The sequence below is a fragment of the Lepidochelys kempii genome, chromosome 1 (assembly GCF_965140265.1).
Source record: "Lepidochelys kempii isolate rLepKem1 chromosome 1, rLepKem1.hap2, whole genome shotgun sequence".
NCBI lineage: Eukaryota > Metazoa > Chordata > Testudines > Cheloniidae > Lepidochelys > Lepidochelys kempii.
Window position 1 is genome coordinate 308722785 of NC_133256.1, and position 27090 is coordinate 308749874.

Genomic DNA, 27090 nt, shown 5'->3' on the forward strand with positions numbered 1-27090 from the left:
AAATTAGAGAGACAGTCTGGAGTTCAATATTTTCATGCTGTCATAATGAAAGTAGCAAGTTATCAATAAAATAGATTTTATTAATTGATCTTTAAATATTTATGGTAAATAGGCCCAATGGCCTGTGATGGGATGTTAGATGGGGAGGGATCTGAGTTACTACAGAGAATTCTTTCCTGGGTATCTGGCTGGTGAATCTTGCCCATATGCTCAGGGTTCAGCTGATCGCCATATTTGGGGTTGGGAAGGAATTTTCCTCCAGGGCAGATTGGAAAAGGCCCTGGAGGTTTTTTGCCTTCCTCTATAGCATGGGGCACGAGTCACTTGCTGGAGGATTCTCTGCTCCTTGAAGTCTTTAAACCATGATTTGAGGACTTCAATAAACTCAGACATAGGTGAGAGGTTTATTGCAGGAGTGGGTGGGTGAGATTCTGTGGCCTGCATTGTGCAGGAAAAAAGATCAGATTAGATGATCATAATGGTCCCTTCTGACCTTAATATCTATGTATCTATGTAAATATAATTAAAATCAAGTGCTATGCCTGCTATGTATCTATGTAAATATAAACAAAAATCAAGTGCTATGCCTGCTACTGTAGAGTTCAACCCAGAACAAAAACCAAACCTAATGTACCGATTGGAAGTTAGTAGTAAACATAACTTGCTGATTTGTTAACAGTGAACCTTATTATCATAACCCAGACAGAATTTTTTTTATGGCAATTAATTGAAATTCTACTATAGAATTTGCATTTTTAAAGACTGAGTAAAAATGATTTATTTTATCATTGCATATAAATTGCTTACATAGCCAAATGCTATTTTAACTATACGTGATCAATAGTAATGCCAGTGAGAGGAAAAAAGTATCAGAAAGACAGCATAATAAGGAAAGTGAAATTCCCATAAACCTCATAGTGGCCTGGGGTAAAATTTTCATATGTATCTAAGACCCTGTGGTTGTGCGTAGGGTATCTGCAGCTAGATGCTGCAGTGAAAGGCAGGCGGTGTGCACACTCATTGCAGTGTGTAGATTACATGTAGCAATGAAAGGTTCTGGCCGGGGTGCAGCAGGGAACTGCTGGAACCTTTCCCCAGTGCTGGAGCCTTTCACTGCAGTGAGGGACGTTCTCTGGCAGTGGGGAGGCAAAGGCTCTGGCTGTACAACACTACACTGCTAAAAACAGCAGTGTAGACATGGGAGGCACTGCCTGGGTATCTAGAGAGCCATGTGGGATATATAATCTAGGGTTCAGGCATGTACAGTACTCTACTCGCCTAAGCACTGCCTCACTGTCTTCACTAGTCTTACTACCCGTGCTAGCTGGGCATGCAGTGTCTGTACATTGTATGCTGCCATAATATAGATCTACCTAAGTGACTTAGGAGGCTAAGTCCCATTTTCACAGGTTACTTAAGAAGGTAGGAACCTAAGTTTTACTGAAAGTTCATGAAACATAGGCTCCCAGGTCACTTAAGTACGCAAGGTTTGAATTATTGTTTCAAAACGTGTGACTTAGCCAGCAGAAATGGTACCGAAGCCCATATCCTGATTCTTGCGCACTTGCCTAAAACCACCTAAATAGGGGTTAAATTTGATTACGTATTTTCTTTACATTTGTTTTGCTTGAAGATTTTCGAAGTCGGGGGGCTGGGGGGGGGAGAACTGACAAAGATGGATACTGAATGGTTCTTTGTCCTCAGTTTGAGCAAAGAATTTTCATATCTCCCCCCTCCCCCCAGAAATAATGTTAAGTTTGTTTATTAGTGAGAAATGTATTCCCAGTAGTATAGTGGAAAAATAATCTTTGCAACTGAATGGAGAATTAAACAGATTGAATGTCAGGTACATTACAATAACTTCTAAAGTGTTAGGAAGGGATATTGAAGATGCTGGATGCAAAATATTTTGTGTTGTTGTAGTCATGTTTGTAGTCATGTTGTCATTTTGTAGTCATGTTGTAGTCATGTAGTCAACTACTACACAACTTCTGGTTCCTAAGAGAGGAATTTTTGCTGACTGTCTTTGCTTACCTGGAAATTGAATTCTATTTATTTTGTCATTTACCTTTGGGTAGGCAACTTTGTTTGTATAAACAGATGATTCAACAACCGTAATTCTACTTTACCCCTCTTCGTCATAGCCAAGAGAAAGTCCTGAAACTTTGGGTTTAAATTAATCATGTCTCATTACGTGATATGAAGTAATACACGTCTCTATTTGGGTTTGTGAATACAGATCATATGGTGCTGAGAATGGGTCAGGAAGGTGTATCAGTATTGTTTCTATTTGATTTCAGAATGAGTAGCCAACTCTTAAAATGGATTCATTTGAGTGGTTTCATTTTGCAGCAGTCTCAAACCAGTTACATTGAGAATAATTCTTGTGTTTAGATCACGCAGCTGGACTTCAAGTTACCCAGATGATTGTATTTCTGCTCATTCCACTGGCCTGCTAGGACCTAGGTGACCTTCGGTAAGCACTATATAAGAGATAGGTATTATTATACTATTATTATTGTTCAGAGAAACTTCAACATCCATGAGGCTTTTCTGGGTTGACTCATGATCTGCCTGGTAGCCATGAAAACCATTGTCCCACATTTCTTTTTCTTCACACCAACATCTGCAAAGAAATCAGGAGACCTCAGATCTTTTCTCAGCTCTGCCACTGACTTACTCTGTCAGTCACCTCTGTGCCTCAGTATCCCCATCTGTAAAACACAGTTAATCATATTACCTTCCTTTGCAAAGTACATGTATATCTATGATCAAAAAGCACCATCAAAGGGTTCAATAAAATTACTTACCTTTTAATTCTACTTGTTATGAGATTTTCATCCCTGGTCTTAGTTCCTTGGAGTGAGATTGGCAGATTTCCCCTAGCTTTTAACATTTTTTGATCCTTCATGGCAGCAGTAGTATGTGTATGCATGTGAAAGAGAACCATATCTTGTACTAGAACTCAGGTGCTACCGTTGCTGAGCATAACTGTTGCACTTCAAATTTTCCAGTCAGTTCTAACTGCATGAATAGACAGCTCTCTCAAAAGGTTAACAAATTCAAGATGACCCTCATAAGGTTCAAAAATGCCTCAGAAAATAATGAAAAACAAGGTGCAAGAGAAAATACACCTCCAGAAAGGCAACATCCAAAACACAGAAGAGGTGGGCTGGTGAGTGACAATTCTGAAAGATATGTTCAGAGAAGCAGAATGATAGGGTAAGTAATGTTCCAACGATATCATCTGTCTAGAATTCTTACTACTGAAGAGTATAAATTTTAAAAGATGTCCCAAAAGAAAAATGAGAGCAAAGATGCAACAAGCCGCAACAATATGGCCAATGCTAATAACACAAAAAGTGAGGGAGTTTTACACACACATACACACACAGTTTTTATATATAATTACACACATACAAACACAGAGGACCAAGAAACCTCTTTAAAATTCAGCATTAATAACAACAATCAAAAGTCTGTAGAATGAGAGAGGAATCCAGGAAAAAAAACAAGACAGACATGGGAGAATTGATAAGGGACATCTCAAGAAAAAGCAAAACAAAACATTTAGGGGGTGAAAGTTTTGCCTCCTGTATCTTGGAAAAAATTTCTGGAGCGCTGAGACAGAAATGCAATATCCAATTCAAGCAATAATGCTTTGTAAACATAATGCTGATTGGGTTTTGCTTTTTTACATTTGTTTTTATTCTTTTTCCTTTTAGATGAGACTACTGATTATTATTTGTTCTGCATTTATTTCTTGAACAAGTTATTTGAAAAAACTTCACTTCCTATTTTCATTCTAAACTGACAGCGACAGAGCACTACCTTCTATTAGCCACTAGGCTATGCTAAAAGATCATTCAACTGATCCAAAATATTTCCCTTGTAAAAATAATCCAAATTACAAATCCATCTATTCAGTCATGTAATGATGTACACTAAAAGAAAACGTATTAGACAGGGGAAAACTACTTACATTATTAAGCAAAGTAAGACAATAGGACTGATGTGTCTGCCTCCTTTAGTTCACAACCCCACACAATGAAGTGATGAGTTAGAAAGGGAAAGACCAAATTGGCACACATTGTGTCTTCAGTATAATCTCTTTTCTAATTTAGCTATCATATCTTCATATGGCTACACAGCTTTCGAAATAGGCTTTTTAACATGATACGTTTCGGCTCAGAAGTTTTTGGAAAATCTAAAATCATAATGGAAACATTTTAATAATATGTTTACTTTAATAAAAGTAAAACTTTAGCAAAATATGAACTCAGTACTTTGCAATGGTGGGACAACACTTTATCTAGAAGGCTCTACAACCTTTGGCAAGTAGAAGGTTGCCACATTCCATGAATACAAAATACAGATTCTTAGTGACAGGAAAAAAGAATTTTAAGAAATTCATAAGTTACTAGTATCTGGAGTTCTTCAAGAAGACTGCCTCAAAAATCCACATTGCTGAGTTGCATTCACCTCAGACTGTACAGAACCTTCTAGCTAGTAGCATTTGTTAGGGCCAGGCACACATGTGCGTGTGGCATCAAATGCTTGGATTAAGTGTGTAAAAAAGGGGGGGGGGGATTTAAATGCCCTTCGGTTTCTTTCACTCTTTCAAATATCCATTCAGGAAAGACTTTAAAAAAAAAAAAAAAAAGATGAGTCCGAAGGCTAAGCTTATTACAAGCTTATATCACTGTCATTTATTCTTTTCAACCTATTACAGAGGGTTTCATAGATGAACCACTGGGTGTTTTCTCAAACAAGTTCTTTACAAACTTTATTAACTGGCGTAACACTATAACACAGCTTTTTGATGGTACCAACGTAAACACTATTATCAAAAATATGTAGCTAACAACAGTCATTGGGTTTTTGTGAGTTAAAAGCATCAGAGTTGCGGATAATTGCAAATGAAATTCACAGCAATCCTGAGACTTGAGCATTTTTATTAAGTTTTATTGTAAAAAAAATCAATTCATATAAACAAAACTATTCAAAGTTTACAATATTGTTAGGAGTATCGCTATGTATCATGACTATGACTACCCAATGAAAGAGCAAGATTTGAAGAAAGTGCAGTCTAAAATACTGATTACTTAACTTCTTAATATGTTATAATTTAAACGGGAGCAATTGTGGAATGAGACGCTACCCATCAAATATAAATGCAAGATATGCACTATGGACTGGAATGGACTTTGAAGCATTTCATCATATCCCCTTTATTAGTCAAGGGAACCAAAGCTGAAGAAAGTCAGAAACTGTTCCATTCCCAGGGAAGTCTTCACAGCTTGCTCAGGGAACAAGTGATTGTAAACCAGAGATCAACCTGGGCCATGGCAGTGCCTTGATGCCTCCAACAGTCTTGATTTGTACCTGCTAAATTCACCAAAATTTATGGAATCCCCATATCTATTACTGTCATTAGGATCTATTTTCCCAACTGTCAAATTAGTATGATTAAAATGTATCAAACTGGTTAGGAGAGGTATATACTAAAGCTAGTATGAAAGTGTTTTGAGATCGTCAGTTGAAATGCACTACATAAAACATATAATGCACTTATCTCCAATAAATTCGACATGAATCTTATACATTTGGTAGTTAGAATCTAAGTTAACTAGTTCAAAGATTGGTCAGGGATAACAAGTGAGAGACAACTGCAAGAAAATAAACTGATTTTCCATCTCTAGTTCTCATTCTTACTTTATACTACAAACAAGAAAACTATGTTAAGAGAACCTCATTAAAGTTGTAAAGTCAAGCACTCAAAAGTTAGGAAATGCCAGAGTTGAGGTTGCCTGTGGAACCTTAATTTGGCCCCTTTCATAGAATCATAGAACTGGAAGTGACCTCGAGAGGTCATCTAGTCCAGTCCCCTGCACTCAAGGCAGCACTAAGTATTATCTAGACCATCCTTGATAGGTGTTTGTCCAACTTTCTCTTAAAAATCTCACCACCTCCCAAGGCAATTTATTCCAGTGCTTAACCACTCTGACAGTTAGGAAGTTTTTCCTAATGTCCAACCTACACCGCCCTTGCTGCAATTTAACCCCATTGCTTCTTGTCCTATCCTCACAGGTTAAGAAGAACAATTTTTCTCCCTCCTCCTTGTAAAAACCTTTTATGTACTTGAAAAGTGTTATGTCCCCTGTTAGCCCTGGTCTACACTACAGGGTTAGGTTGAATTTAGCCACATTAGGTCGATTTTATAATGAATGCGTCTACACAAGCAACCCTGTTCCATTGACCAAAAGGGCTCTTAAAATTGACTTCTGTACTCCTCCTCAGTGAGGGGAGTAGCGCTAAAATCAACCTTGCTGGGTCGAATTTGGGGTAGTGTGGATGCATATCGATGTTATTGGCCTCCGGGAGCTATCCCAGAGTGCTCCAATGTGACCGCTCTGGACAGCACTCTCAACTCTGATGCACTAGCCAGATACACAGGAAAAGCCCCAGGAACTTTTGAATTTCATTCCCTGTTTGGTCAGTGTGGCCAGCTCAGCGGCACAGGTGATCATGCAGTCCCCCTAGAATTGCAAACGAGCTCCAGCATGGAGCGAACGAGAGACACTGGATCTGATTGCTGTATGGGGAGAAGAATCTGTGCAGGCAGAACGCCGATCAAAAAGAAGAAATGCTACTATATATGCCAAGATCGCACAGGGCATGATGGACAGAGACTACGATGGACACACAGCAGTCCCACATGAAAGTCAAGGAGCTCAGGCAAGCCTACCAAAAGACAAAGGAGGCAAACGGTGGCTCTGGGTCAGAGTCCCATACGTGTTGCTTCTATGGTCAGCTGCATGGCATTCTAGGGGGGGGATCCTACCACTACCTCACCACTGTCCATGGACACCTGCAAGGCGGGAGTCTCACACAACATGGAGGAGGATTTTGTGGATGAGGAGGAGGAGAATGCACAGCAGGCAAGTGGTGAATCTGTTCTCCCAGGCAGCCAGGACCTCTTCATCACCCTGGAGCCAATACCCGCCCAAGGCGGGATCCCCGACCCTGAAGGCAGAGAAGGCACCTCTGGTGAGTGCACATTTGTAACTAAACACAATTGCTTTTAACCCCTGTAGTGTAATGTTTGATTTGCCCTGAAGAATTGGGATGCATTCGCAGCCAGTACAGCTACTGGAAAAGTCTGTTAACGTGTCTGGGGATGGAGTGGGAATCCTCCAGGGACATCTCCATGAAGCTCTCCTGGAGGTACTTTGAAAGCCTTTGCAGGAGGTTTCTGGGGAGGGCTGCCTTATTTCATCCTCCGTGGTAGGACACTTTACCACGCCAAGCCAGTAGCAAGTAGTCTGGAATCATTGCAGCACAAAGCACGGCAGCGAATAGTCTTGGGTTTTGGTTGCATTCAAGCAACATTAGGGCTATGTCTTCCTGTGTTAGCCTCAGGATAGTGATATCATTCATGGTCACCTGGTTGAAATAGGAGAATTTTTGTAAGGGAACAGTAAAAGGACACCGTTCATGCTAGGCTGACTGTTCATGCTAGGCTGTTTGCACTTGGCTAAAAGGGATCATCCCTGAGAAAAGCCATGCAGCAGAGGGAGGATGAAGGGATCATCCCAAATAGCCACGCAGAGGAGTGGGGGGAGATGTGCGCTGCACATCCACCCAAAAACCGCAGCCGCTCCTTTTAAATGGCAAACCCAACCGTCATTGCTTGCTATGAGAAAGGACGGTGCTGCAATTGGAAAACATTACCACATGCTATGAAGGCATTAGAAGCCAAACCTGCGTACCCTTTGGCTTACCTTGGCTGCCTGGAAACCAAATTCTGTTGCCCAGCCATGTGTGATGTGTCACCATACCGGCAGGCGCTCAATATAAAAGGTAAAATGCGACCTTGTACCTAAAGCACATGTGCTGTCCACTGTGAATTGCTTGATTCACTGTGAAAGAGTCTCCCTTTTGTTCTCGGAAATGTATCATCTTAAATTTTACGCTCCCTTTTTATCCCCTGTGCAGGTGCAAATGTTTCTATGCTCCCCCTGTCATCTCCGTCCCTGAGGATATCGCAGATTAGAAGGCAAAAAAAACGCATTCGCGATGACATGTTTTCCGAGCTCATGCAGTCCTCCTGCATTGATAGGGCACAGCTGAATGCATGGAGGCATTCAGTGGCAGAGTCCAGGAAAGCATTAAGTAAGTGCGATGAGAAGAGGCAGGATGCAATGCTGAGGCTAATGGGGGAGCAAACGGACATGTTCAGGTGTCTGGTAAAGCGGCAGGAAAGCCAACAAGAGCACAGATCGCCGCTGCATCCACTGTACAACCACCTGCCATCCTCCCCAAGTTCCATATCCTCCTCACCCAGAGGCCCAAGAACACGGGGGCGGGGGGAGGCTCCGGGCACCCAGCCACTCCACTCCAGAGGATGGCCCAAGCAACAGAAGGCTGGCATTCAAAACAGTTTTGATTTGTCGTGTGGCTACAATAAGCAATGTGGCTTTGTCCTTCCCTCCTCCCCCTCCCCACCCGGGCTACCTTATCAGTTATCTCCCCTTTTTTTAAATTAATAAAGAAAGAATGCATGGTTTCAAAACAATAGTGACTTTATTTCCTTTGCCAGCTGTGATTGAAGGGGGGAGGGTGGTTGGCTTATAGGGAATAAAAATCAACAAAGGGGGCAGGTTTGCATCAAGGAAAAACACACAACTGTAACACCGTAGCCTCGTCAGTCATAAAATTGGTTTTCAAAGCCTCTCTGATGCGCAGTGTGCCTACCTGGGCTCTTCTAATTGCCCTGGTGTCTGGCTGTTCAAAACTGGCAGCCAGGCAATTTGCCTCAACCTCCCACCCTGCCATAAATGTCTCCCCCTTACTCTCACAGATATTGCGGAGCACACAGCAAGCAGCAATAACAATGGGAACGTTGGGTTGCGCTGAGGTCTAACCTAGTCAGCAAACAGAGCCAGTGAGCTTTTAAATGTCCAAAGACACATTCTACTGCCATTCTGCACTTGCTCAGCCTGTAGTTGAACTGCTCCTTATTACTGTGCAGGCTGCCTGTGTATGACTTCATGAGCCATGGGAGCAAGTGGTAGGGTGGGTCCACGGACAACTATTGGCATTTCAACATCCCCAACAGTAATTTTATGGTCTGGGAAGTAAATCCCTTCTTGCAGTTGCTCAAACAGCCCGGAGTTTCTAAAGATGTGAGCGTCATGCACCTTTCCTGGCCATGCCACGTTGATGTCGGTGAAACATCCCTTGTGATCTACAAGTGCTTGCAGCACCATTGAAAAGTACACTTTGCGGTTTATGTACTGGTTGGGAAGGTGGTTCCGCCTATCGCCCCACTGTAATGGAAACCCATTGCAGCAAAGCCATCCACTATGACCTGCACATTTCCCAGAGTCACTACCCTTGATAGCAGAACGTCAGTGATTGCATTGGCTACTTGAATCACTGCAGTCCCCACAGTAGATTTGCCAACTCCAAATTGATTCCCGACTGACCGGTAGCAGTCAGGTGTTGCAAGCTTCCACAGGGCTATGGCCACTTGCTTCTCAACTGTCAGGGCAGCTCTCATCTTGGTATTCCTACACTTCAGGGAAGGGGAAAGCAAGTCACAGAGTTCCAGGAAAGTGGCCTTACGTATGTGAAAGTTTTGCAACCACTGGGAATCATCCCATACCTGAAAGACTATGCGGTCCCACCAGTCTGTGCTTGTTTGCTGGGCCCAGAATCGGCGTTCCACTTTATCAACCAGCCCCACTGCTGCCATGATGTCCCAGTTGCCACATCCCATGCTTTCAGGAACGTCTGTGTCCACGTCCTCCTCACAATCGTCCTTGTGCTGCCGTCTCTTAGCCAGGTTCTGCACATACTGCAGTATAACGTACAAGGTGTTTACAATGCTCGCAACAGCAGTGGTGAGCTGAGCGGGCTTCATGCTTGCCGTGCTATGGTGTCTGCATGGGTAACCCAGGAAAAAAGGTGCGAAATGATTGTCTGCCGTTGCTTTCACGGAGGGAGGAAGGGAGGGAGGCAGGGGAGACTGACTAAATGTACCCAGAACCACCCAAGACAATGTTTTTGCCCCATCAGGCATTGGGAGCTTAACCCAGAATTCCAGTGGGCAGCGGAGACTGCGGGAAAGTTTCCCACAGCACACTGCTCTGAGAGTCGACGCTAGCCATGGTAGCGAGGATGCACTCCGCCGACTTAATGCGCTTAGTGGGGACATACACAATTGACTGTATAAAATCGATTTCTAAAAATTGACTTCTATAAAATCGACCTAATTTCATAGTGTAGACATACCCTCAGTCTTCTCTTCTCCAGACTAAACAAATCCAGTGTTTTCAATCTTCTTTCATAGGTCATGTTTTCTAGACCTTTCATCATTTTTGTTGCTCTTCTCTGGACTTTCTCCAATTTGTCCACACCTTTCCTGAAATGTGGCGCCCAGAACTGGACACAGTACTCCAGTTGAGACCTAATCAGCATGGAGTGTGAGAATTACTTCTCGTGTCTTGCTTACAATACTCCTGCTAATACATCCCACAATGATGTTTGCTTTTTTTGCAACAGCGTTACACTGTTGACTCATATTTAGCTTGTGATCCACTATGACCCCCAGATTCCTTTCCGCAGTGCTCCTTCCCAGACAGTCATTTCCCATTTTGTACGCGTGCAACTGATTATTCCTTCCTAAGTGGAGTATTTTGCATTTGTCCTTATTGAATTTCATCCTATTTACTTCAGACCATTTCTCCAGACCAGTTTGTCCAGATCATTTTGAATTTTAATCCTAACTTCCAAAGCACTTGCAACCCCTTCCAGCTTGGTATCGTCCACAAACTTTATAAGTATACTCTCTATGCCATTATCTAAATCATTGATGAAAATATTGAACAGAACCAGACCCAGAACCAATCCCTGTGGTACCTCACTCGTTATGCCCTTCCAGCGTGACTGTGAACCACTGATAACTACTCCCTAGGAACGATTTTCCAACCAGTTATGCACCCACTTTATAATAGCACTATCTTTGTGCATATGCCTTCTGATAACTGTCTTTAATTACACAATCATATATGTTTTCCTACCGACCCTTCTCTGATTCAGTGCCGAGGATGGATACTGATCACTTAATAAGCAGCTATTCAATATTTGGTTTTCTCCTCACTGTTGCATGTATGGCTCTAGACCTTATTTACTGCACACTCGTCAAACCTGCTCAGAAAACAGAATTATTAAATTAATTACTATTCTATGGTATTCCTAACAATAGTATGTGGTGCTTCACAAACATCAATGAATTTATCTTCACAATATCCCTGTGAGATGAAGAGGTCTTATTTTTTTCATTTTACAGAGTGGGGACTGAAGCACGGAGAGATTAAGGTCAAAAGTATCCATTAACTTGTAATGCCCTAGTTGAACGCGCAGGACCTGACGTTTCAGAGCACCTCCTATGTTCAAAACACTGTTCCCACAGATTTCAGTTCCAATTGTAAGTCCTCAGCACTTCTGCAGATCAGACCCAGATTTCTCAGTTCAGACACCCAGAGAAACAGGAACACAAAATTAATGACCACATGTGAAAAGTCTGGTTTAAGTGACTTGCCCAGAATCACACAGGAACTCTGTGGAAGAGGCAGGGTTAGAATCTAATTTGCCAACACAGTATTCAAGTTCCTTAACTATGACAACCTCCTTTCTACTTCAGCAATCTCCAGCCTGAGTCACGAAACACTTTCCAACTTTGTCAACAAAGGCAGAGGTCCTACAGATGTCACCCTTCTTTACTACACAGACCTAATCCTTCACCAGAGGAGGTCCATCCAGTGTATCACATTGCATCCACATGAAGGGAATAAATTAGAGTTGCCTGAGTGCTTGAATTTGCCAACTTATTAATGTTCTTTTAACTAGGGATGTAAATATAAATATAAATGTAAATAAAACCATTTAAACTATTAAAATACTATCATTTAAAAAGTTAACTGATTAAAGGGAGAGGGGCTGGGGTTGCTCTGGCTGGCGACACAGGGGCTTGGGCTGGGGTCAGTTGGCCAGCTAGTGGGGCACGGCTGGAGTCTGGCCAGTGCAGCCAGGATCTGGGGTCCGGCCAGTATAGCCAGAACTTGGCGCTGCACGGCCGGGGCCAGAGTGGTGTAGCCAGGGGCTGATGTCCAGCCGACATGGCTGGGTTTGGCGTGGCACGGCCATGGGCTGGCTGGTGCAGCTGGGGGTTAACGGTTAATGTCAGTTAACAGGGAAGCCTAATGCTTACCGATTAACTGGTTTTACATCCCTACTTTTAACATGTTTTTTTTAATAATGCCCTAATTATTAAAAAAAACCAAAACCCTGAAACCCTCCCAAGAAATTCCATCATGTGGCATCATATTGACACCCACAGCAGCAGATCTGGACCACCACACAGACTCCAGCCATGTGAGCTAATGGAGTAACTGATCTCAATAGTAGATCATCATCCTGTAGGTGGAAGCACTAAAGGGAGATGGAAACACACTTTGCCAGTTGGTTTCACAGATATTTTCTGAGAACAGAAGAATATTGAAACTCAGGAATCATGGGTTCTATTACAGGTTCTGAATGGAAATGTCTTCTAGTCTGCACAGACTCACTTCTGCCTGTCCCTTTGCCTTCCCTCCCTCTGAAGCTTGACCCCTTCTGCCCTGTCCCCTCCAACCTCGCTCCCCAACTTCCCACTCCTGGCTTCTTATCCCTGTCCTATTCTCCTTGACTACCCAGTCTCAGTTTCCAATTCTCAGACTTCTCATCCCATCATACTCTCCTTGCCCAGCCAGTCTCAGTTCCCCCTTCCCAGCTCCTCACCCAATGCATCTCTCCCCTAATGCCCCAGGCTCCTGAGCTCGGTCCCCTTGAACAACCAGTCCCAGTCTCCTTGCCCTACCAATCCCAAGTCTCATTCTTTGAAACAACAGAACCATTTGGGCTGACATTTTCACAAAAAAACCATCCTGAGGCAGACACAGGTCATGGAAAATTTCAGGCCATACGGTTAAAGTTTAGCAAAGTCAAAAGGAACCGAAAACTGTGTTATATAATAGGAAGTCTGGGGAATCCTTAATAATAGGCGACGACACCAGCCCTGTCTGAAATAAGCAAAATAGAGACAATAGGAACTATTTCAGAAGAATTTAATAGCATACTCAATGCTAATTTATACAGTAACAATTAGAATCTAGAATGGTGTTCTTTTTCTGGAAACCTTCTGCCTTTTGTTTGCATTGTGTAGAAGGATAAAAAATATGCCTGCCGAACACTTTGTAACACTTGTAATTGAAGCCTTTTCCTTTTGCAGGAAACATTATTATTTTTGCAGTTGGGATGGGGGATGCTGGCCACGTGTTTTCATATTTTTTTTTATAATCCATTACACATAGCTCTAATATAAGATATAAAAACAGGGAAATGTTCCTAAATTGGTACTATACTGCAAATACCCTTGAACGGAAATATTGAACATGAGAGGACAAACTTTTTGTGTTATAAATAGCACCACATTCACATACAAAATTTATTTTATTTTAATGGAAATTGTGTGCCACCTAGATAACAAGTATTTTAAAAATCATTATTAACTCTAAGCCTAACATTCAAGAACTGCTTTTTGTAAATGGCATTGCACTTTTCACTCTGACATCTTAGAATTCGTTCTTAAATTTGTCTTTACATCCCAGTGAATCCTTTGAATTAAATGTTAGTCCAGGGTACAAATTATTTATAAAGCCAGCACATGGCACCTTCCCATATTACAGCAACTGTTGTGCATTTCAGTGCTGCTTCTCAACTTTGTCTTATAGTTACAAGTGGAAAAATGTGAACATAATATTGGAACTAAATAACATGCAGAGGAATTCAAAAATTCCATACTCACCCACAATGCTTCATGTGGGGTGGTTTATCCATCCTCACTGCCAGTTTAATCTTCAAGTCAGAGTCCTGGCTGTTTTTGGGGACTATCATTTTATGCAACTCAGGCGACTTTGAGCTATTGGATGTTGGATATAATATAACCTGTAAAATATAAAATAAGAACTTTTTTATTGTACTGACTCAAAAATCTTACCAGAATTTACTTGGTGACTTGTGACCGATTGAGAGCTTCATTGTATCTTTTCCAACAGGGGTTGTCAGAGTCAAGACATGGCTAATAAACCATTTTATTCCATCTCCTCACAACAGATGTGTTTTCAAAGCAGATTCATTTATTTTCTGACAAATGGGTGTTTTTATATCATCAGATAACATGTTTCCCTCCTGTGTTACTTCATTCCAAATGAATAGCTCAACAAGCACCAGCAGAACTGACAGTTGAGAAATGCTCAGGTACAATTAGCAGGCACCTAGACACTTCCATCATTCAATACTCCACGGGGAACATGTCTACTGAAACAATGTGCTATGCTATTATACAATAGATAGCATTCTCCAGCAATGAAATTAATTACTTGAGAGAACACAAGAGTAATACTCTGTTTCTTACCATTTTTATTATTCAGTCAGTGGTAATAATGAAAATCAATCACAGTAATATCACAGAAATTAGAGATGGAAGAGATCGATTAGGTCTAGCCCATCTTGCTCCAAGTGCAGTAGACTACAGTTATGTCTCTAGCACTCTGTCCAACCCACGTAAACTATTCATAGAATCATAGCATATCAGGGTTGGAAGGGACCCCAGAAGGTCATCTAGTCCAACCCCCTGCTCGAAGCAGGACCAATTCCCAGTTAAATCATCCCAGCCAGGGCTTTGTCAAGCCTGACCTTAAAAACCTCTAAGGAAGGAGATTCTACCACCTCCCTAGGTAACGCATTCCAGTGTTTCACCACCCTCTTAGTGAAAAAGTTTTTCCTAATATCCAATCTAAACCTCCCCCACTGCAACTTGAGACCATTACTCCTCGTTCTGTCATCTGCTACCATTGAGAACAGTCTAGAGCCATCCTCTTTGGAACCCCCTTTCAGGTAGTTGAAAGCAGCTATCAAATCCCCCCATTCTTCTCTTCTGCAGGCTAAACAATCCCAGCTCCCTCAGCCTCTCCTCATAACTCATGTGTTCCAGTCCCCTAATCATTTTTGTTGCCCTTCGCTGGACTCTCTCCAATTTATCCACATCCTTCTTGTAGTGTGGGGCCCAAAACTGGACACAGTACTCCAGATGAGGCCTCACCAATGTTGAATAGAGGGGAACGATCACATCCCTCGATCTGCTCGCTATGCCCCTACTTATACATCCCAAAATGCCATTGGCCTTCTTGGCAACAAGGGCACACTGCTGACTCATATCCAGCTTCTCGTCCACTGTCACCCCTAGGTCCTTTTCCGCAGAACTGCTGCCTAGCCATTCGGTCCCTAGTCTGTAGCTGTGCATTGGGTTCTTCCGTCCTAAGTGCAGGACCCTGCACTTATCCTTATTGAACCTCATCAGATTTCTTTTGGCCCAATCCTCCAATTTGTCTAGGTCCTTCTGTATCCTATCCCTCCCCTCCAGCGTATCTACCACTCCTCCCAGTTTAGTATCATCCGCAAATTTGCTGAGAGTGCAATCCACACCATCCTCCAGATCATTTATGAAGATATTGAACAAAACCGGCCCCAGGACCAACCCTTGGGGCACTCCACTTGATACCGGCTGCCAACTAGACATGGAGCCATTGATCACTACCCGTTGAGCCCGACAATCTAGCCAGCTTTCTACCCACCTTGTAGTGCATTCATCCAGCCCATACTTCCTTAACTTGCTGACAAGAATACTGTGGGAGACCGTGTCAAAAGCTTTGCTAAAGTCAAGAAACAATACATCCACATGAATTACATGAATACATCCACATGAATAAATCTTTATTTCAAATTAAACAGAAGCTTGGATCCAAACTGTTAAAAAATCCTTTATTTATTACTAATTACAATTAAGCAGTCTCCATGTAGTACCTGAATAACATTAGATAACCATAGCCTCCTCCATTCTCATTGTGGCCACAGCCCTTGAACAGGATTACACTTCAAAATCACATGTCTCTAGGGGACTCATGACAAGTCAGTGTGTTCAGACTATCACCACCAGGAAATGAAATATTTCAAAATAAAGCACAACCCAGTAAAATAACAATCTACTTCTTCTGTGTCACTGTTCTACAAGATTCACGAGAAAAGGTTATCTAAAACAACTGGTTTCATAAGTATATCTATATATCTCCTCTGTGTAATATGGGAAAGTTAAAATGAGAACTTGAGTACAAGTCGCCAAGAAAAGGTAAATGTAAAGAATACCTTCACGGCTAAGACCATTACAATAGTACTGTATCTGAGGCCTAAATCTCTGGGATGTTGAACGCCCCCAGTTTACAGCATTTTATCTTAGTACTTTGCAGAATCAGAATCATGAGTTCTGGTAATCACAGACTCATACAATCGTAGGACTGGAAGGGAACTCGAGAGGTCTTCTAGTCCAGTCCCTTGCACTCATGGCAGGACTAAGTATTATCTAGAACATTCCTGATGAGTGTTTGTCTAACCTGCTGTGATAAATGAAAGGGGGGGGGTAGTTCTCTTTTGTGGAGACCCAGCCAGCCAGTTAGCTATAGAATCCCTCTTGGTAGCTGTTCTCTACTTGCTTTACCTGTAAAGGGTTAAAAAGTCTGACTGCATGCATAGGCAAAGGAAAGTGAGTGAGCACCTGACCAAAAGAGCCAATGGGAGGGCTAGAACTTTTTAAAATTGGAAAAAAAATCTCTCTCTTGGTTGGTCTGTCTGTTGTTCTCCGGAGAGAGGAGACACATACCAGCAATGTTATAAGAAGCTTTAAACCAGGTATGGAAAATCATCAGATCATACCTAGAACTACTTCTTAGAACCCCAGATATGCAAGTAAATCAGGGAATGTGTAGGAAGGACATGATTAGGGTTATTTCTTTTATTTTTTATTGGCTTGTCGACTCCTCTGTGCTAACCTCCAAATGCTTTTCTTTTGCTTGTAAGCTGGACCTCAAGAAAACCATTCTTGATGCTTAATTATTATATTTGCTCTTTTTAATTCTAGCAATAGCCTAAGTTCCAAATGTATTTTCTTTCTTTTTGTTTTTAATAAAATTTAACTTCTTTAAGAACAGGACTGGGGGTTTTTGTGTGTGTCCTAAGAGGTTTGTGCATATGTTGTTTAATTAGCTGGTGGCAACTGCTGATTTACTTTGTTTTCTTTCTCAGCTCTTCCCCGGCGGGGGGGTGGGGGAGTGGGGGGTGAAAGAGCTTGAGGGTACCCCACAGGAAGGAATTCCCAAGTGCTCCTTCCTGGGTTCTCAAAAGGGGGGGGGAAGGTTGCACTTGAGTGGTGGGAGCATCTACCCATTCAAGGTCAGAGACAAGCCGTGACCTTTGGAGTTTAATACTAGCCTGGAGTGGGCAGTATTAATTTTTAGAATCCTTTTAAGCTCCCACCTTCTGCACTCAAAAGTGCCAGAGTGGGGAATCAGCCTTGACACCTACTCTAAAAAATCTCCAATGATGGAGATTCCACAACCTTCCTAGGCAATTTATTCCAGTGCTTAACCACCCTGAGAGTTAGGAATTTTTTCCTGATGTCCAACCTAAACCACCCTTGCTGCAATTTAAGCCCATTGCTTCTTGTCCTAACCTCAGAGGTGAAGGAGAACAATTTTTCTCCTTCCTTCTTGTAACAACCTTTTATGTACTTGAAAACTGTTATATCCCCTCTCAGTCTTCTCTTCTCCAGACTAAACAAACAAATTTTTTCAATCTTCTCTCATAGGTCATGTTTTCTAAACCTTTCATCATTTTTGTTGTGCTCTCTAGACTTTTCCAATTTGTTCACATCTTTTCTGAAATGTGGCACCCAGAACTGCACACAATACTCCAGTTGAGACCTAATCAGTGCGGAGTAGAACAGAAGAATTTCTTCTTGCATCTTACTTACAACACTCATGCTAATACATCCCAGAATGTTTGCTTTTTTTGCAACAGTGTTACACTGTTGACTCATATTTAGCTTGTGGTCCACTATGACCCCCAGATCCCTTTCCACAGTGCTCCTTCCCAGGCAGTCATTTTCCATTTTGTTTGTGTGTAACTGATTGTCCCTTCCTAAATGGAGTACTTTGCATTTGTCCTTACTGAATTTCATCCTATAAACTTCAGACCATTTCTCCAATTTGTCCGATCATTTTGAATTTTAATCCTAACCACCAAAGCACTTGCAACTCCTCCCAGCTTGGTATCATCCGCAAACTTTATAAGTGTACTGTCTATGCCATTATCTAAATCACTGATGAAGAAACTGAACAGAACTGGACCCAGAACTCATCCTGCAGGAGCCCACTTGATATGCCCTTACAGCTTGACTGTGAATGACTGATAACTACTCTTTGGGAACAGTTTTTCAACCAGTTATGCACCCACCTTACAGTCGCTCCATCAGATTCTAGGCTGTATTTCCCCAGTTTGTTTATGAGAAGGGTCATGCGAGACAGTATCAAAAGCCTTACTAAAGTCAAGATATACCACAGCTACCACTTCCCCCCCATCCACATGGGTTGTTACCCTACCAGAGAAAGCTATTAGGTTGATTTGACACAATTTGTTCTTGACAAATCCATGCTGACTGTTAGTTATCACTTTATTATCTTCTAAGTGTTTGCAAATTGATTGCTTAATTATTTGCTCCATTATCTTTCTGGGTATTGAAATTAAACTGACTGGTCTGTAATTCCCTGGGTTGTCCTTACTCCCCTTTTTATAGATTGGCACTATATTTGTCCATTTCCAGTCCTCTGGAATCTCACTGTATTCCATGACTGTTCGAAGATAATTGTTCGTGGCTTAGATATCTCTTCAGTCAGCACCTTGAGTATTCCAGGCATTGGCGCCCGACTCCGTGGGTCCTCCGAGGCTGGAACACCATGGGGAAAATATGCTCCCCATCATCTCCCCCGCCATCCCCACAGCACCTCCTGCCTGCCAGCAGGCCCTGCAGATCAGTGCCTCCTCTTCCCTCCCTGTGCCTCATATCTGCTGCAATCAGCTGTTTCGTGGCATGCATGAGGCTGGGAGGGAGGGGGGAGGAGCAACGATGTGGCACACTTGGGAGGGGTGGAACTGGGTGGGAAGAGGCGAGATGGGGGTGGAGCAGGGGTGGGAAGAGGCAGGGCAGCAGTGGAGTGGGGGCCGGAAAAGGTGGAGTGGTGGGGTTTTGGGGGAAGGGATGGAGTGGAAGATTGGACAAATGACCAGGGAGGAGTACAAAAATGAAGGAGTGAAATCAGGAAGGCCAAATCACACTTGGATTTGCAGCTAGCAAGGGATGTTAAGAGTAACAAGAAAGGTTTCTTCAGGTATTTTAGCAACAAGAAGGTGGTCAAGGAAAGTGTGGGCCCCTTGCTGAATGGGGGAGGCAACCTAGTGACAGAGGATGTGGAAAAAGCTAATCTACTCAATGCTTTTTTTGCCTCTGTCTTCACAAAGAAGGTTAACTACCAGACTACTGCACTGGGCAGCACAGTATGGGGACCAGCCCTCTGTGGAGAAAGAAGTGGTTCAAGACTATTTAGAAAAGCTGGACGAGCACAAGTCCATTGGACTGGATGCACTGTATCCGAGGGTGCTAAAGGAGTTGGCGGATGTGATTGCAGAGCCATTGGCTATTATCTTTGAAAACTCATGGCAATCGGGGGAGGTCCCGGATGACTGGAAAAAGGCTAATGTGGTGTCCATCTTTAAAAATGGGAAGGAGGAGGATCTGAGGAACTACAGGACAGTCAGCCTTACCTCAGTCCCTGGAAAAATCATGGAGCAGGTCCTCAAGGAATCAATTTTGAAGCACTTAGAGGAGAGGAAAGTGATCAGGAACAGTCAGCATGGATTCACCAAGGGCAAGTCATGCCTGACTAACCTAATTGCCTTCTATGACAAGATAACTGGCTCTGTGGATGAGGGGAAAGCAGTGGACCTGTTATTCCTTGATTTTAGCAAAGCTTTTGATACGGTCTCCCACAGTATTCTTGCCAGCAACTTAAAGAAGTATGGGCTGGATGAATGGACTATAAGGTGGACAGAAAGCTGGCTAGATTGTCGGGTTCAACGGGTAGTGATCAATAGCTTCATGTCTAGTTGGCAGCTGGTATCAAGCGGAGTGCCCCAAGAGTCAGTCCTGGGGCCAGTTTTGTTCAATATCTTCATTAATGATCTGGAGGATGGCGTGGATTGCACCCTCAGCAAGTTTCCAGATGACACTAAACTGGGAGGAGTGGTAGATATGCTGGAGGGTAGTGACAGGATACAGAGGAACCTAGACAAATTAGAGGACTGGGCCAAAAGAAATCTGATGAGGTTCAACAAGGACAAGTGCAGAGTCCTGCCCTTAGGACGGAAGAATCCCATGCACTGCTACAGACTAGGGACCGAGTGGCTCGGCAACAGTTCTGCAGAAAAGGACCTAGGGATTACAGTGGATGAGAAGCTGGATATGAGTCAACAGTGTGCCCTTGTTGCCAAGAAGGCTAACGGCATTTTGGGCTGTATAAGTAGGAGCACTGCCAGCAGATCGAAGGATGTGATAATTCCCCTCTGTTCGGCATTGGTGAGGCCTGGAGTACTGTGTCCAGTTTTGGGCCCCACACTATAAGAAGGATGTGGAAAAATTGGAAAGAGTCCAGTGGAGGGCAACAAAAATTATTAGGGGGCTGGAGCACATGATTTATGAGGAGAAGCTGAGGGGATTGGGATTATTTAGTCTGCAGAAGAGAAGAATGAGGGGGGATTTCATAGCTGCTTTCAACTACCTGAAAGGGGTTCAAAAGAGGATGGCTCTAGACTGTTCTCAATGGTAGCAGATGACAGAACGAGGAGTAATGGTCTCAAATTGCAGTGGGGGAGGTTTAGATTGGATATTAGGAAAAACTTTTTCACTAGGAGGGTGGTGAAGCACTGGAATGGGTTATCTAGGGAGGTGGAGGAATCTCCTTCCTTAGAGGTTTTTAAGGTTAAGCTTGACAAAGCCCTGGCTGGGATGATTTAGTTGGGGATTGGTCCTGCTTTGAGCAGGGGGTTGGACTAGATGACCTCCTGAAGTCCCTTCCAACCCTGATATTCTATGATTCTAGTCTATGATTGTATGAATGGGGCAGGGCCTGGGGCAGAGATGGGGGTTGACCACCCCCCTGACACTTTCGAAATTCGGCACCTGTGATTCTAGAACGCATTTCACCAGGCCCTGGTGAACTGAAGACATCTAACTTGTTTAAATAATTTTTAACATGCACTTTCCCTGTTTTAGCGTCTGAGCCCACCTCATTTTCCTTGGAATTCATTAAGTTAGATGTCCAATGGCTACTAAACTTTTTGGTGAAAAATGAAACATGAACCTCGTTTAGCACTTCTGCTATTGCTACATTTTCTGTTATTACCCCCCCCCCCAACTGAGTACCGGGCCCACCCTGTCTTTGGTCTTCCTCTTGCTTCTAATGTATTTGTAGAATGTTTTCTTGTATCCCATTGTGTGTCTAGCTAGTTTACTCTCATTTTGTGCCTTGGCCTTTCTAATTTTGTCCCTACATGCTTTGTTGTTTGTTTATATTCATCCTTTGTAATTTGACCTAGTTTCCACTTTTTGTAGGACTCTTTTTGGAGTTTCAGATCATTGAAGATCTCCTGGTTAAGCCATGGTGGTCTCTTGCCCTACTTCCTATCTTTCCTACCCAGTGGGATAATTTGCTCTTGTGCCCTTAATAATATCTCTTTGAAAAAATACCAACTCTGTTTTTCCCCTTTGACTTGCTTCCTATAGGATCTTACCTACCAACTCCCCAAGTTTGCTGAAGTCTGGCTTCTTGAAATCCATTATCTTTATTGTGCTGATTTCCCTCCTACCATTCCTTAAAATCATGAACTCATCATTTCATGATCTCTTTCACCCAAGCTGCCTTCCACTTTCAAATTCTTAACCAGTTCCTCCCTATTTCTCAACTGTTTTAGTGAAAGAGAAAAAAAAATCAAGATATATCGTCATATACTGTCTATGAAATGTGCACATTTCATAATAAACTAGAAGTAGTGACTTGCTTTGGGGTGTCAAGTAGATTTAGTTCCCTTTAAAGAGCTAGTAAGCTGACTGTATATCTCAGTTTTAGTTCTTAAGATAGATGCTTCTACTGTTCAAAAATGAATATTATTTTTCAGAATGAGGCCCCTAAGGAAGCAAAATTATTTCTATTTAATATAAAAATCATCTTCTAAATACATATCCAAAGCCCAAAATCTTTTAATGTAACCCTAAATTGCAATGCATGTGTGTCTGAAATAAAAAAATAACGTTAATTCAAAACAAAGCACACTGAATATTAAGCAAAGTATCTGTGTTCAGGCTTAAGGTTATTACATTCTAACAATTTTAAATCTCTCATTGTGCTTACTAACAGAATTCCAAGAAAGGTAATTCTTGATTCTTCCCCCCCCTTCCATGAATATAGAAGCCTTTGAGTTCCATTGCATAGGAAATGGTTTCTAGTTGTTTTTTCCTTTTAAGCAGAAACTATGTAAATAACGTTATTACTCCATCCTTGCATTTTATGATTTCATATATATCTAGGCATTCATGCCAAACAGTAGATAATAGTCTGATTTTTTCCCTCTTTTACAGGCAATAGTTACTACTGTCATGAAACAGATTAACAGACCTAATGAGTTGCAAGCAACATTTCTTTCTCTCCAAGGTTTTTATTTATTTTTTTAAAGTTGACGTAAACACAAATAGACAAGTGTGTCATTAATTCATAATTTTTGTACTGGTAGTTTCTGTCTGTATTTTAAAAAGGATGATAGAATTTTCTTCCCATATCTCTTTTTGGCACAAGTTCTTGTGTACCAAATGTGCACAGAAGATCTATTTGCATTTACCCCCTCCCCCCCGCCAATAAAACGTTAACTTTAAGTACAGATTGCTGAGAGGCAAGTCTTGTACAAATTGCATTCCAAGAATGTTAGTGATAATGTTTAACATTTTTCTAGCACTTTATATGTACAAAGCATGTACGGATATTAGCTAATTAATTATCAAGGTAGGTGAGGTAGACAATTATTAACCCCTATGTGTCCGATTATCACATTGCATACATTGTCGTAGCACTGTGGAAGTCAATGGGGCCACACTGATTTACACCAGCTGAGGATCTGGCTCAGTGTATTACAGATAAAGAAACAGAGATGGGAAGGCAAAGCAATGTCCCCAAGGTCACCCAGTGAGTCAATGGCAGAGCTGTTATTAGAATTCTGGACCTCCTGACTCTATGCTCATTCTTCCAAAGCACAATGCTTCAACAAGGAGGTTAGAGGGAGGTAAAAATAAATCTACAAGTTAAGAAATTTGAAAATGGTCCATTAGCCAATTGCATGCACATAACCTCATGTCATAAGCCCTTTATACCAAATAACAATCCCACAGCACCAGTGTCCTCCATTTCATGCCCATTACATCTCTCTGACAAAATCTCAAGTCACATTAACCATCTAATACAAATAATACTAACGTTTCATCTATTACAAGTAATACTAATGTTTCATTTCACATAGTCATATACAGGACACAAAGAACACTGTCTTGTGTTCACGTTTTCCTCTAATGAGGATGCCCAACCCCTTAAAGTACGTAATAATTATAATTACACTCAAAAAACTGTGCTAAAAGAACATTACTAAGCTTGCAAAGTCAAGCACTCAAACGTAAGGAAATGCCAGAGTTAAAGTTGCCTGTGAAATTTTAATTCAGCTCCCTTGTACATATGCATTATGATACAGTTTTTAGTTACATGATCACACTACTATTTTTTCAACAGGACCCATGCATCATTCAGGCCTGGTCTACACTACAAAGTTAGGTCAACCTAAGCCATCTTGCATCAACCTATTTGTGCATGTGTCTATACTTAAGTTCATCTCTCACCCATGTAAGTGCCATATTATGGCGACCTCCCCGAATGGCATAGAGTCATGGTCAGCATACTAAGGTCAATTCAAATTTCTGAAATGCATTTTCCTGATTGCCCAGCTTGGCAAGCACACCTAGCAGCTCTCCATTGTTGTGTGCAACTGCCCAGCTTATCATGCCAGCTATGTGCTCCAGACATACTCTGGCCTAGAGAAGACAAGAGATATTGGATCTCCTGGGCCCGTGGGGAGATGAGGCTGTGCAGGCACAGCTACGGACCAACCGTAGAAATGTGGACATCTACAAACAGATTGCACGGGGGATGCAGAAGGGGTATGACAAGGATCAGTAGCAATGCCGCATGAAATGAAAGAACTGAGATAGACATACCAGAAGGCCAAGGAGGCCAACATTCAATCTGGTGCTGAGCCAAAGACAGGCAGCTCTTACGAAGAGTCTTGGCAAAGGCACCGTCCCCACCTCCCCGCCACACATATACCTCTGAAGAGCCTAAGACACAGACCATTGCCACGGACAGCTAGAAGGAGGAAGAAGGAGAGGGCGAGTAGGAGGAGGAGGACGGGGGACATGCTACCGGGGGTGTCCAGCTATGCTGCAAACCAGGTGCGAGGCAAACCCACAGGCAGAGCAGGACCGCTAACTCAGTCACCCATCCCCAGAACCTCAATAGGTGCCAAGACTCACCCCTCCATCAGAGTCTGCAGTGACTCATTGTCACTGAGGTATGCTACATCAACTGAGCTGTACCGATCTATCCTGTAAGCAGAGCCCTCTGGCGTGCTGCAGCAACCTCTCTCTGAGCAGGGCATGGATCAGATGACCCACAGGCATTTCACTGACCCTGCCAGAACTGCAAGTTATTCTGTGCATTAGCATTACTTGGCCAAGAATCCACCTGCTATCTCAATCTTACAGATTCCCTAGGCTTCCAGCCCGCTCTTGATCCGGTTTCTGTGCCTGCCCCCAGGCTTGCCTGAGCCTTGTTCTAGCCTGCTTCAATCTTGTCTGTGCCCTTCACTGACCCTGCTCCCGCCCTGTTACTGACCCACTCCAACCCTGCATGTCTCCTGACCTCCAGTCCCTAGGATTGACTCTCTAACTGGCTTCAACCTTTGGCCTGCCTCCTTACTCTGTGATCCTGAGTTGGGGCTTATCCACAGACACTGACCCCAGTTCTCAGCCATGGCCTGCCCTCAGACCCCGATTTCAACACTGCCCTCGGCCTCATCCTGACCCTATGTCTAACTTCAACCACTGTTTCAACTACCTAGAACACAGACTGACTCCAGGACCTGTTTGAGATTCCACTGCAGACCAAGTCAGCCCTGGCAGTCGAGCATGGGTGAGACCAACACAGTGGAAGGAACCTCAGGTCAGTGTGTAAATATATTTCCCACTTCAATGATGCACACAGCTATCAACTCTTCATTAATTTACTAGTATTAGAAGATGTAGCGATACAACAAAGAGAGGTACAGTTATCTGCTTTTCATTCCCCCGTAGAGTCAGGTGGGGAGGTGGTCATGCGGAGCAGTTTGTTTATGAACACAGGGATGTCCCTTGTGTTGTCCTGAGAGAACGCGATGAAACTTCCATGGAGGTGCTCTGCAATCCTCTCCTGAAAGTTTTGAGGGATGGCAGCTTTGTTTCTTCCTCCATGGTAGGGCACCTTCCTTTGCTAATCTGCAATAACTTCGAGAAGGACCACTGCAGTGGGGGGCCCAAAACTGGACACAATGCTCCAGATGTGGCCTCACCAGTGACAAATAGAGGAGAATAATCACTTCCCTCGATCTGCTGGCAGTGCTCCTACTAATGCAGCCCAATATGCCGTTAGCCTTCTTGGCAACAAGGGCACACTGTTGACTCATATCCAGCTTCTCGTCCACTGTAATCTCCAGGTCCTTTTCTGCAGAACTGCTGCTTAGCCAGTTGGTCCCCAGCCTGTAGCAGTGCATGGGATTCTTCCGTCCTACGTGCAGGACTCTGCACTTGTCCTTGTTGACCCTCATCAGATTTCTTTTGGCCCAAACCTTCAATTTGCCTAGGTCACTCTGGATCCTATCCCTACCCTTCAGAGTATCTACCTCTCCCCTGGGCTTAGTGTCATCCGCATACTTTCTGAGGGTGCAATCCATCCCATCATCCAGATCATTAATGATTAATCATTAAGCTTTACATCACTCAGCAGCCTTAACTAAAAATTAATGTATTTATGGGGATTTCTTCTCCCTCCCAAGTTTTAATAGTTTAGCACAATGTAAATATTTGTGCGCATGTTCACGTGTGTGCGCGCATGTGTGTATCTCAAGCAATAGAATGAAGAAAAGGGGGCAGTTTCATGCATCCAAGGATCTCTTTTGGAACAGATGGGTGAACCTGACTACCATTCTGAACTGAACATCAAGAACTAAAGTCTAAAGATGCACAAAACCATGAGAAATGAGAATAAATACATGTCAATTTATCCAATAGCTCTAACTACAGCACTTTGTGTCACTGTAAATAAAGGTGACATATGGCCAAGGAGAGAAAGAAAAGGAAAAACAGTTGAATGCTATTATTAAAAAGATTGGTTTCAGAGTAGCAGCCATGTTAGTCTGTATTTGCAAAAAGAAAAGGAGTACTTGTGGCACCTTAGAGACTCACCAATTTATTTGAGCATAAGCTTTTGTGAGCTACAGCTTCATCGACGCATCCGATGAAGTGAGCTGTAGCTCACGAAAGCTCATGCTCAAATAAACTGGTGAGTCTCTAAGGTGCCACAAGTACTCCTTTTCTTTGTATTAAAAAGATTGTTTTCCATTGTAATATGTTTTGTAAAACAATATTATTTCCAATGTTAGTGAACAAATAACTTTCCAGATTGTTTTGTCACAGGTTTATTTTCAAAGTGTTATGTCATTTCATGGTTTTAATCATTTAGCTATATTTTCCATAATCTGCTTACAAATAGAAGTCATCACCTCCTACATCTCTTCACTAATGGATGTAGAAAACACCTGTAAGTATCCTTTTTTTCTATACACAGTACTTCTACAAGTTTCACACAAATTCCAGTTGCAGAATGATTTCAAATCACCTTTTACTCTCACTGATGT

The 27090-nt window shown here is 42.5% G+C and overlaps 1 protein-coding gene across 23 annotated transcripts in view; it reads right to left on the reverse strand.

The window, feature by feature from the left end:
- CADPS2 (calcium dependent secretion activator 2) overlaps window positions 1-27090 on the reverse strand; it is a 585486-nt gene that overhangs the window by 239112 nt on the left and 319284 nt on the right. For all 23 annotated transcript variants that reach the window (XM_073328224.1, XM_073328216.1, XM_073328226.1 and 20 more), the window contains one exon: window positions 13913-14052. In XM_073328224.1, coding sequence (XP_073184325.1) covers window positions 13913-14052 — 140 coding nt within the window. The remainder of the gene's footprint in view (window positions 1-13912; window positions 14053-27090) is intronic.